The sequence below is a fragment of the Lycorma delicatula genome, chromosome 13 (genome assembly GCF_047948215.1).
Source record: "Lycorma delicatula isolate Av1 chromosome 13, ASM4794821v1, whole genome shotgun sequence".
NCBI classification, from domain to species: domain Eukaryota; kingdom Metazoa; phylum Arthropoda; class Insecta; order Hemiptera; family Fulgoridae; genus Lycorma; species Lycorma delicatula.
Genome location: NC_134467.1, coordinates 38055452 through 38068341, shown reverse-complemented (window position 1 = coordinate 38068341; position 12890 = coordinate 38055452). Strand labels below are relative to the sequence as shown.

At 30.3% G+C, this 12890-nt stretch overlaps 2 protein-coding genes across 2 annotated transcripts in view; one reads left to right on the top strand and one right to left on the bottom strand.

Moving 5' to 3' along the window:
* Positions 1-12890, top strand: part of DNAlig3 (DNA ligase 3) — a 266939-nt gene that overhangs the window by 16604 nt on the left and 237445 nt on the right. The window lies entirely within an intron of this gene.
* CNMa (CNMamide) overlaps positions 5987-12890 on the bottom strand; it is a 158086-nt gene continuing 151182 nt past the window's right edge. Inside the window, exons 3-5 of the mRNA XM_075380968.1 lie at positions 11868-12004; positions 8528-8711; positions 5987-6610 (exon numbers count right to left, since the gene is read on the bottom strand). Of these exons, the coding sequence (XP_075237083.1) occupies positions 6534-6610; positions 8528-8711; positions 11868-12004 (398 nt within the window). The 3' untranslated portion in view covers positions 5987-6533. The remainder of the gene's footprint in view (positions 6611-8527; positions 8712-11867; positions 12005-12890) is intronic.

The window sequence follows — 12890 nt, the reverse complement described above, 5'->3', positions numbered from 1 at the left end:
ACTAAAAATGTATTACTTATTCAGGTTGTCAGTACATGTAATTCAGATGTTATTTATAAGTTAATTGATCTATTACAATATACTTTATTTATCAATTAGCTCCTGAATTCGTGAAATGCAACACAGATTAAAGTTAATTTTTTTTACTAAACATTGTACTTTCTATAAATAAAATTGTTCTATATTTAGCTCTGTACTTGGTTATCTTTGTTGTTATTTTAACTGATAGAATGCGTTACCGTATTTTTATTTCAACATTACTTATGATGAAATTAAGATGATTTTCGTGTATCTAATTGTACATATATAAATTATTGATTTAATCATTCTTACGTGTAAAAGAATGGTTGAATAAATCTTAAAATTTGCACCATATCTAATAAAATGTAGAATATGTGTTAAATTTTAAATAACTTCTTGATTGAAAATATTTTTTTATCTATGTATACTTGCAGAGAATGAATAAAAACAAGAGACAAAAATTTAAACTCAAAATTTGTAGGAAAGGTTTGATGGAAAAACTTTTGAAAATTTAACTCTTCCTCTATCATTATCATTAGCAGGTATGATTTTTTTTCTACAACTGGTTTTGTGCTCATCCAATCATCAGGTATATTATATTAATCGATAAATTCCACTTGATTTTTCAAAATTAATATGCAACATTAAAATTAGACTCATCATGTCTATAAATAACTGAACAACAGTTTTCGTAGAATACCAGCCAATATTAAACCGTATTTATTAATTTGATGTTATTTCTAACTTGTTATTAATTTGTATTTAAAATAAAAAATAAATAAAAATAGTGACAACATGAAGTACTTAACAGAGTACAATAATTTATAGTTGTATATGATGAGTTGGATTTTAATGTTGCATATAAATTTTGAAAGATATATTGCATTTATTGATTAATATAATATATCTGATGATGGGGTGAGCCTGAAACTGGTTGTACAAAAAAATCATACTTTTTTTTATGAAGAATTTAATTTTAAACATATATACAAATTGTATTAAAGTTTTTCAATCCATTCTTGTAATATGAATTTCAAAACATCATCGGGTTATTTGTCCTAACGCTCAGGTAACTTACATACAATTTTTGTCTTTATTTTCAACAAAATTTTATAATTCTTCATAACTCTTTTTTCTTTTACATTATTCTTTCACGGCCGCTCCGTTTTCATCTTCTTCTGTTCCTTCTAATCTTGTTTAATCAATCCTTTTCTCATATGCTCCAGTCAATTAGTTTTCTATTTTAAATTTGTTCTAATTAAGCTTGTTTTCTGGTTCAGCATATTTAATCTTCTCTAAATTCCTCCATTCTTATATATCTAATACCTCCTGCCATTTTATATTTTTCTTGATATTCATATGTCATATCTGTACAAAAATATACTTCAAACGTAATAGTTCAGTAGATTTTTTTTAACTCTAAACTTTACCATACTGTATAATAATTGTTTGTTTCTATAAAAACTTCCTCAGACATTGTTTTCATAGTTTTTATTTCGTTTTCAGTTTTTGAAATATTATGTTAATATGGTATTTTAATTTTATTATTTTGTTTATGAGTAATTTCCTTTTCTTTGTGTTGATATTCATTGACTTATTGCCTTTTATTCTCATTGGTTTAGTTTTCCTTACATTCATTTTCATTTAATGTCTCTTAGTTTTGAAATAATGTTTTAAATATACTTCATCTCCTTTAAACACCATTTTTTCGTGAACCTTATATAATCTATTCTTGTTCCTCCTACACCGATTCATTCATTTCTAGATATTTTTTATCATATCTAAATATGCAGTGTTTTTATTACCGTTTTTTAGTTGTTAATTAATTTTTAATTGTTTCTTTTTAATATTTGTATGTTTGCTATATAAATATTGTGCTATATAAATATTTAACATACATATAGAACGAAGTTATCGATAGGTAGCATCACTGATTTACTCTTCTTCCTAGTTCAACATTACTAGATTTATGTTTAATATATTTAATAATAATATTATTTTACATTTTTTTTTTGTAAGAAGGTTCTCTTTTTTTGAAGTCTGAATTTCTTTGTCCCATTCAAAATGTTATAAAAGACAAAAGATTTTACTTCCCAAATATTAAAATAAGAACTTTCTTCTTTTTTTAAAAATATTGAATCACTTTTTCTTTCATTTTGTCATATTTTGTTTTAAAATTGATAATTTTCTTTTTGAACAGTTCATTTGATGATCAATACGAGGTAGTTACAAATGAGCTCATGAGTATGTATATATAAACAAAGATCATGAGTAAAAAGCAGTAATGTGAAACATTGATAAACAATAAGCAATAATAATTGTTGTTTAATATACATGCGTGTGCACACACACATACACACACACTCCTCCTCTATCCCTATAGTGCTCTATGCGAATTTTCCATTGTTGGAAGTTTTCTTCTATGAGCTCTTTCATGACACGTGCCACTTTTTCTTTCAGAGCTTCAACAATTTGAAATCTTGCTCCTTTTAATGCAGATTTGATCTTGGGGAACAGATAAAAAGCCACATGGTGCCATATCATACAAATAAGGCAGATGGTCTAACACTAGGATGTTCTATTTGGCTAGAAACGTCTTGACAGACAATGCATTGTGAGCCGGGTGCGTTGTCCTTATAAAGAACACATGACTTGTTCTTCCACAATTCGGGTCGTTTTTTTTCTTATTTTTCACGGAGTTGAGCAAGGACCATGAATAAAAACAAGAATAGTTAACCGATGATCAGATTACAAATTTTTTCAATATTTTTATCCATTTTTGATGAGGAAGGGTGACCTGGGCGAACATCATTTTCAGTGTCAACTCAGCCATCTTGTAAATGCTGCTTAAACCACTCAAAAACTTGCACATGTGATAAACATTCATTGCCATATACTTTTTTTTAATAAAAGATAAGTTTCAGTACCGGTTTTTCCAAGTTTCATGACAGTTTTTTGCCCTAATAAAACATTTATAATTTTTTCGGCAAAACAAGAAAACAGATGTTATACAAATGAAGGCTATGGCCAGACTATTATGTCTTCAGAAGCTGGAGTGGCAACAATCGAAAGAGAAGGCTTCATGTTACACAGCTGTCTGTTGTACAAATTTGGTGCATGCGCAGTTCTGTAGCAGCATTAGTCTTATCTAATCGCCACACCTCATATATACAAACATTGAGAGAGATCACAAACTTTGGTGATTTATACAAGTGATGTTTACTGTGAAGTATATATGAATACTTGACAAATCACATTGCTATTGCAACAAAAAATGGTTTTATAGCTAGTGTAGTACTTACCTGCATTTCATTTTGCTAGTATCAGTCAATAAAATCGATTGAATATGCATCCATTCCATGTATTATTTTAGTATATTCAAACATCTTTTAAATTAAAAAGTATAGATTTTAAAAATATACTTCATAGCTTTATATGGATGTGTAAATTGATGGTATTTAAATGTTTCTTATGATCAAAAAGGTTGATTTGACCCCTGTTGAAGTGTTTAAGAGCTAACGGTCATAAGAGTTTTATAGCCATTAAGAGTTTTAGAGTCATATAGTGGCAGGTAAGGTGGTGATGTCACTATCATTATAAACAGTATAAATATACACAGTAAAAGAGTAAATCTTTATTTATTGTGATTATTTATGCCCTGAATCAGATTTAGGATGCAACACAACTAACTTTTTTTTTTTAATAGATGTTCTTTATTTGATGTGTGTTCTTGATGTATATAGAAAAATTTAATTTGTAAAAGTTGTGCTGAACTGCCTTGTTGTTCTGTAATTATCCCTAAAATTCCTTTGAAAGGTTACTCCAAGATTAGTCATTCATTTTTGAATATTTATTAAGTAAACATACTAATAAATACAATTAAATATATCTTTTCCTATATTTAGTTATAAATTTACATTTATGTTTTAATAGTAGTATTAAGAAAGATGTGCGAGTTGCCAAGAAAGAAGTTTTGTTTATACGCTCATATTGCTGGGATGAAACATTTTATAAATCACAGTTTCATTTAAGTATTTTAAGAGTTGGTATACTTGGAAAAGAAGCTGTTCAAAAATGTTTGATGCTAAAAAGGGTATTTATTTGAAGGCAAGGACTGAAAGAAGAATTCCTTGTTGAAATGTGAAAATTTTAATTGAATCGATGTAAAATTGTGTACAGCCAGGCTGTACACAAAAGTTATGATACTTTTTTTTTTGATCGTTGATAATCAAAAAGAAGGAATAAAAGTATTTGAATGATTTAATGTAAAAATGGAGAAAATGAAGAAATGGATGGCAAAATAAGAAAAATTGTGAAGGAGGATTTGATGAAGACTGTTAGGATGAGGAAAACATCATGTGTGAGGTATATTGATTGTACTTAAAAGTCTTTTTAAATAGAATATAATCTAGGGAAAGTGTAAAAGAAAAGATATATATATATATATATATATATATATATATATTACAAACAGAAAAGCTATCAAAGAATAAAAGAGAGTTATTAAAACTAAGAAAAGTGAAAAGTGTTTAATTTATAAACTACCAAAAAATTAATTCATTAAAGAAGAATGATAAAGAAAAACAAAAGGGTTTTTACAAATATAAAAAATGCTTTGCCTACATGATGAAAATACTAACATGGATATATTGAGGTTTGAAAATATTGAATTATTATAATAGAAAGAGATCAGTAGGTAGAGCTAGAAAAAGGTAGCTTGATAAAGTTGTAGTGGGTATTATATCTTGGATTTTGGAAATAGATAAAGTATTAGTGAAGTTATGTAATGGAATAGCCAATGATTCACCACATAGTTTAGGATACTAAGTAAGGAAGAAATAACAATAATTGTAAAAAAAAAAAAAACAATAAACTGGATACAAAAACTGTACGTTTTAAGCAAAACAATAATGGAATTTCCCAAAACTGGTTCTAAAACCACCGACCTGAAGTGGTAGGATTTCACACAGAAGGTTCCAAGTTCAAATTCTGTTCACGCAAAGCATTTTTATGTGCAAAGAAATTTTGTATTCCCACATACAAACTTTGAGTTTATGTAATGTATTAATCACTAAATTATGTTTATTTAATCACAAAAATAGATTCTTTTTTGCGTTGATGAACTATACCCTTGCTGGGAATTGAATCTAGGAACAGTTGATTAAGAAGTTACCAACATGTTGTTACCCAGTGTTAATTTATTAATAAGTGCTGCTATATTTTTAAAAATTTCTAACCGTATTCTGAGTTTTTTTTTAAATGAAAAATTATTTTTTCAATCACATCAGTTTCTACTTTAAAAGAATTGATTTATGAGTGAATATATAACACTGAAACTCTTAGCAGTATGGTTTTGAAGAATCAGCAGTTAATTTAGCTTGTTTTGAAAATTTTATTTGTATTTTTAAGAGAGTTCGTTCCATCTTTGGTAATTTGTTTATTATTTTGACCTGTTTCTTAGCTGTAAGTACTACTGGTTGCCTAAAAACAAAAAAAGTCAATACCATGATAAATCTTGGGATGAGTAAAAAATTTAAATGAAAATTATAAAAAAAAAATTTATTTTAACAAATTATTTTTTTTATTTTCGAATTGAAATGATAGTAATTTACAAATTTTGTATTTATAAATAAAGAAAATTACAGTGGAAATATTAAAAAGGAAAAATAAATAAATTATATTCTTTCATTTATTATATATATTTTTGTGATTTATGATTTATTTATATTTTAATAAATTCATTTCTTATTTTCATTTCACTGATATTTATATTTAAATACATATAAGAATAATAATTATATATAATATTTATAATAATTATAATTTTTAATTTTTTTTTAAAGACATTACTAATCTACAACAGTATATTTGTAATAAAATAACTGATTATTTTAAAAATGAAATCAAATATATATATATTTTTTTACTAAAAAATCAATTTGTACTACAAATCTAAAATAGAAAACAAAATAAACTATATAATTGTGTATTTTTCTATATAAAAAATATATATATGTATATTAAATAATTAATATAATTTATTACATGTATATATATAACATTATTAAATATTAATAATAAATAAATAAAATAATAAAATGATTATAATAATAAAATAATAATAATGTTAATCTTACAGGAATCATACTGAATAATTATGGTAAATCTCTTTCTAAGTAGTTTAATCTGTTTGTCAAACTAGAAGTCGTTACTTCAGTCGGTACAGTTATGTTCGTGTATGTTCGGTTATATTCGTTTATCTTCGATTGTTTTCGTACTTTTCCGTATACGTTCGTACATTTTCGTTTTATAGTTATATTATATTTTTGTAAATATTTAATTCATATTACTATTTACTTATTTATTTATTTTTAAGCTTTTGTTATGTCTGTTTTATATATGTCGTTGGCGTCAGTTATATTGTCTTTTTTAGGTATCTTGTTTTGGTTTTATTTTTAATAATCTGCTCATTTTTTCTTTAATGTATTTATCATATTTTTTTTTTTTTTTAATTAAGTTCTGTTCCATGGATTCCAGTAACCACGTTTTCGACCCATATTGCAAATCTTGAAGTGACACAATGACATATCTGTAACAAACATATATTAAAAAAAAAATTATTTTTAAATTTTAAATTAATTGTAATAGAAATAACTGTTTAATTATCACATATTTGGTTTCTTTTACTTTCCCGGCGAATATAACTAGAATAAATATATTAAAGGCGAAACTATAAGTATGGTGTTAATGTCAAAAATGGGGAATACACCAAAATGGGGTTAGTAAAATAACCCCATTATCAATAACCCCTGTAAAATGGAGTTTTCTGGTCGCTTTTTGTAAATCTTTACGTTTTAGGGTCTAAATAGTTTACTTAGACCAGAAAATAGATATATATTTGTGTGTACGAATGTACTTGTGTGTTGTTCACAGACAAGATTGATCATACTGGTTTTCGTCAAATTTGGCCCAGATATTCCTACGAGGTGCGACAATAAAGTAATGAGACTGATGTGAAAAAAAATGTTGCTTAGCGTTTTAGTCATGTTTAGTGTTGTCTCCTTCAAAGTAGTTCCCCTCTGATTGCACACACTTATTCCAGCGCTTCTGCCATTGATGGTAACATTTCTGGAACGTATCTTCTGTAATATCCTCCAAGACCCTCGTCACAGCTTTTTGGACATCTTGTGTTGTTTGAAAATGGTGTCCCTTGACCGCCATTTTGACTCTTGGAAATAGAAAAAAGTCGCACGGAGCGATATCTGGTGAATAAGGTGGCTGTGGTAGTACTGAAATTTGTTTTGAGGTTAAAAATTGCTGTACTGACAGAGCAGGATGGCGCATTATCGTGATGCAGAATCCAATTATCAGCAATGTTGGCACGGACACGAAGAACTCGTTTACGAAGTCTTTCTAAAATTTCTTTGTAGAAATATCGGTTAACTGTTTGTCCAGGTTAACTGTTTGTCCTGGTTTCTCATACCAAGATCTTCAGTTAATATTAGACGAACCGTTTCTCGATTAATGTTGATTTCTTCCGCAATCATTTTCACGGATAATCTTCGATCAGATCATACGATTTCACACACCCTGGTCAAGTTGACATCTGTCCGTGAGGTTGATGGTCGTCCACTGCGGTCTTCATCTTCAACATTCGTTCTGCCTTCACTAAAAATTTTATGCCACCAGAAAACTTGAGCTCTTGACATAACCTCTTCTCCAAAAGCCTTCTGAAGCTTACCGTAGGTTGTCGTCGCGTTTTCACCCGATTTAACGCAAAAAGAAATGGCATACCGTCGCGCAATATTTTGCGGTTTCATTTCTGTGACGAGAGACACAAACACTTGTTCACTTATTACAGCACAACTCACGACTGAGCAGTTGCATCAATGTGCCGCTTGGACTAGAAGTAGCTTATAGACCAAGGTCAAAGATGGTATGCCTACGCAAGCTGCAGGGTTGCCACATCTTGCAAAGAAAAATCAGTCTCATTACTTTATTGTCGCACCTCGTATATATATATATATATATATATATTTATTTATTTATTTACGAATATCAGGTTACAGAGTAAGAGCACAATGACCTAATGTCATGTACACTGCAGAGATGCCAAGGCATCTTTGCGCAGTCTGGCGTGTAATTGTAAAAGTACCGGTAAATGTGTAGTCTTGAACAGATTCAGGCCGACCACTCCTGAGACATGTGGTTAATTGAAATCCAACTACCAAAGAAGAACACCCGGTATCCACAGTATAGATTGATCCGTATAAAAGCAACTGTCTTTATAAGGATTCGTACCTTAGAACTATCGACTTCGAAAAATCAGCTGATTTTGAGATGACAAGTTTAACCACCAGACTATCCCGGTTATATATATATCACATAAACAAAGGTCATAGCATCTGCATTCAAATAGCTCTGACCCATGGGTGTAAGTAGAAAAAATGAAGTCATTCTTTAAAAGGTTTTTTTTTTGTAGAAATGAAAATATTATTATACTTACAGCTTCCTCGTTTATCTTCTCTTGGCCCCTCTTGCATTGATGGCAATGGTCTTCCTTGCATTGCTTGTGGTATCGGCAATAATTCTTCTGATTGTTCTGATAAAGAATCCAACGGTTGTTGCTTTAATTTATCCAACATTATGGCTAACTCTTTCATATATGTTAAACTTTTGGGATCTCTTTCCTGTTGTAACATAAAAAAAAAAAATTAATATTTTACCTGTATATATAACATTTTGATTTTAAAAAACTTTTTGAGATATTCAAAGTTTTCGCAGGTATGGTTTTTTTTTAATTTTAATATATATATATATATATATATATATATATATATATATATATATAAATATTAAATTAAGGTTTTGAATAGATCTGTTCCTTAAATATAAAAATAGACAAGTTATCATATTAAAACATAAAAAGCGGCATATTCTTTGTTTTGACTAGTAGAGGAATCTCTCCACCAATTATTTTATTTGTTTGACGTGAAACGTCATTAAAATCGCATCGAAAGAACAGAAATTTGTAGCGTAACGAAAATATCTATATCTTAATAAATCCCTAACTATTAGTCTCAGACACGTAAATGTGGTGTCGATTTTATAACTAACACGGTCAGCTCATCGATACGACTTTTGAGTTTGCGTCACTATTGAGTGGATTGACGGGAAGGGGACACAGAGCAGATCGGCCAAAATTGGCGCTCTCGCTCATTTCCATTCAGTTTAGCTTACGACTTAAGACGTAATTGAGCGGTTATTCATGTGTTTGTGTTTAGAATTTGTAGAGATAGATCGATTTAAGTAATAATAAGTGTATTTAGGGCAATATTATGTGTAAAAAAGTATAAAAATTCAATATGTCAGCCTCAGCCCGCTCAGAAGCCAGCCGGAAATATAAATTATGCATATCGTTGGAAAGGGGAGGTTATGGACCACGCACAGGTACTTCGATGTCCTTTTCCGAGCGAGCGAATTACCGTTCAGGTATTACTTCAAAGGATATGTATGAGTGTGTAAATGAAGTGTACAATCTCAGATTGACCATTCCTGAGATGTGTGGTTAATTGAAACCCAACCACCAAAGAACACCGGTATACACGATCTAGTATTCAAATTCGTATAAAAATAACTGAATCTACTAGGACTTGAATCTACTAGGACTATCAACTTCAACTAAATCAGTTGATTTGGGAAGACGCGTTCACCAATGGACCAACACGGTGGGTTGCGTCCACTGAGCTATCACCGCTTATTATGGTTATCTCTCTTACTTCTCATATCACAGTCCGATGATGAACAAAATTGTTGTCGAATATTAGTAGAAATATATATCACTGTCTTGTTTTATATTAAAGTCAAATTTAGTCAGCGGTCGATGTCTCGTTTTTATTTCAATACGATGTACTAAAGGTAGCTTACTAACATGCAAATCGACCAGTTTATCAGTTGGCCGAATAAAGGTACTAACATTTTCCACTGGAGACTTTCAGTTTTGTTCAAAAAGTCACGATGGTGGCTCTCCCATTGGTAGGTCTGTAGCTCGGAGGAACTTCATCCAAGGTCTGTAAAGTTTCAGGTTAAACCAAAGGCCGTGCGCCCCAACACAGCCCCACCCGATCTTTTTAATTAAAAATTTATCACTAATGATGTCTTTTATAAAAGTCACTTTATAAAATTTCAAGATGTTAACCCAAGCTTGGAGATATGAAATATATCTAAAATTTAATATTTTTTCATTGTTTATTTTTATTATACATCAAATTAAGAATTTCTTACCCATAAATTGTATTTTATATCGATAGTTTAATTAATAAATTATAATGCAATTAATAAAAAATTATAATTAAAATATTTAGAGTAGGGATTATTTTCTTAAAAATGTATCCCTAAAATATTTTTAAGCCGCCCCCTAATTTAAGACTCACCATAAATTTTCGAAATCTTTTTGTGAAGGAAAGTTTAAAATAAATTATAAGAATTACGTAAAAAGATTGTATATGAAAAAAAATTGATATGGACACCACTTGACTTCCTTGTATGTCTATTAAATTACATATACATATTTTTAAAAGTACATAAAATTTTATTTCACCAATAACTGTTTGTTTTATTGTTATTATTGAATTATTATTTATTATATAAATTTCTTTATAATCACAAGTTAATAATTATTAATAAATCAATATATTTAAATTTAAAAAAAATAAATTAAAATCGAATTCGAACCAATGTGTCTTCCCTTTGATGTTACAACAGTCCTAAATCCAAAATTTCAAAATCCTACGGGTAATCCGTTTTTGAGTTATACGTACGTATAGACGTCACGGGGAAACTAGTCAAAAATGGATTCAGGAATGGTCAAAATGGATATTTCGGTTGAAATTTGGAAACCGAAATTTTCGCGATCACAATACTTTCTTTACATCGTAAAAGGAAGTAAAAAATAAATTTAAATTCATTTACGGTCAGTAAATTAGACTAATAAGTTCTCTTCATTTAGTTAAATGTTTTACTTTCATAGAGAAAAAAAAAAACTGGAAAATAGATAACTAAGTAGAAAAGAAAAATACGTAGATTTACTAATGTATTATAACTTTTAAGTGTTATTATTTGTAATGAGAAATTATCTCACTGATTTTTTTTTCAAAAAGAGACTGTAAAAGATATAATACATTCTTACTGTTGACGATTGCACAATTTCAATTTCGATTTGTTTTGCCGTTACTGTTTTTTTATAGCTACATATTTTTATGATCAGGACGGGTGGGACGCTCAGGTGTCCCACTTTCGATGATTATACGGGAATTCCCTTAGGAACTTCACAACGGTGGGGGTGGTATAGTAAGACCGTAGTCCCGGTGAGGGACCCCCTTGGGTCCCTTCATTAGAGGAATGGCGAATGATTAATGACCGAGTCTCGGCTACCTGAGAGGGAACCTTAGTTCCTACCGAGGTAGTTTGAGGCGATGGGACCCTCTGGAGCTACAAGCTCCAGGAGCTTGGTGTACCAAGTTTCTGGAGCTTGGTGTGCTTAGTGTAAGCCAGTTTGGTGTACTAAGCTTGAGGTGCTTAAGGAGCCAGATCCGTTCCTGGAGCGGATTTGGCTCCAGAGGGTGGATAAACAAAGGGAAACTTATTTCCCTCTCCCCTTCCTCTTTTCCTTTTTTCCTCTTTCCCCTTTTCATTTCCTTTTCCCTGTTTTCCATTTTTCCCTTCTTTCTTTTTTTACCTTCTTCCCTTTTAACTTTTTTCAATTTTCCCTTTCTCCCTTTTTTATATTAAAAATAAAATTTATGAAGTAGTGCATTGTATTTTTAATTTCTAGCATAATTTATTACCTGAATGTTGTCTATTAGCCTGTATACATCTTGACTTTCTTCAATTGATGGTGATCCTGGGATACCTCTGGCTGATACTGTATTTAGCAATGTTGTCAGAATAAGTGCCAATAAAATTCCTGCTGCCCTCGGCATCCCTATAAATAAAACAAAATGATATTAGTACAGTTCACAGTACTTAATATACTTATGCACCTTTCTCTATGATTAAGATTTAACCACTAACTCAGTATTGAGCTTTGTTGATCAGCTGTTGTTACGAGGGCTATTCAGAAAGTAAGGAACGTTTCCACCTGACGCCGCCAGGCGCACGCCAATCGCGTATATATCGGTGTGCTCGTGCTCGGCACCTCAGTCAGCGTCCAGCCGTGACAACGGGAACATCTCCGCACTGCCCGTTTTATTTTATATACAAATTTGAAATGTGTGCTGCAATCGAAAATCCCGCCAGTTGTGAGGTGCGGTCTGTGATTCGTTTTTTGTCGGCAAAAAAACATAAAAACCGATAGAAATTCATCGGGAACTGTGTGAAGTGTACGAGAACAACGTAATGAGTGAAAGTTCTGTCAGGAAGTGGTGCATTCACCACTTTTAAAAATGACCGAACAAACGTTCACGATAAAGAGAAGAGTAGACGTCCGAGCATTGTGACTGACGATCTGGTCTCCAAAGTTGACGAAAAGATTGGTGAAAACCGCCGTTTCACAATAACTGAGCTTTCTCTATGTTTCCCACAAGTTTCACGGACTTTATTGTTTGAAATTGTTTCATAGAAGCTAGGCTACCACAAATTTTGTGCAAGATGGGTGCGTCACTGAGTGGTTGAGATCACAGGTGGCAGAATTCTATTACACAGGAATTTTAAGTGCCTGAATTTGTATGGTGATTATGTTGAAAAGTAGTACTTTAGTCTCTCTTTCACATGTATATAATAAAAAGTTTTTCTTGTACTTGGTTTTTTAAAATTCCAAAACGTTCCTTACTTTCTGAATAGCCCTAGTATTTTATTACCAACTTTGAAAT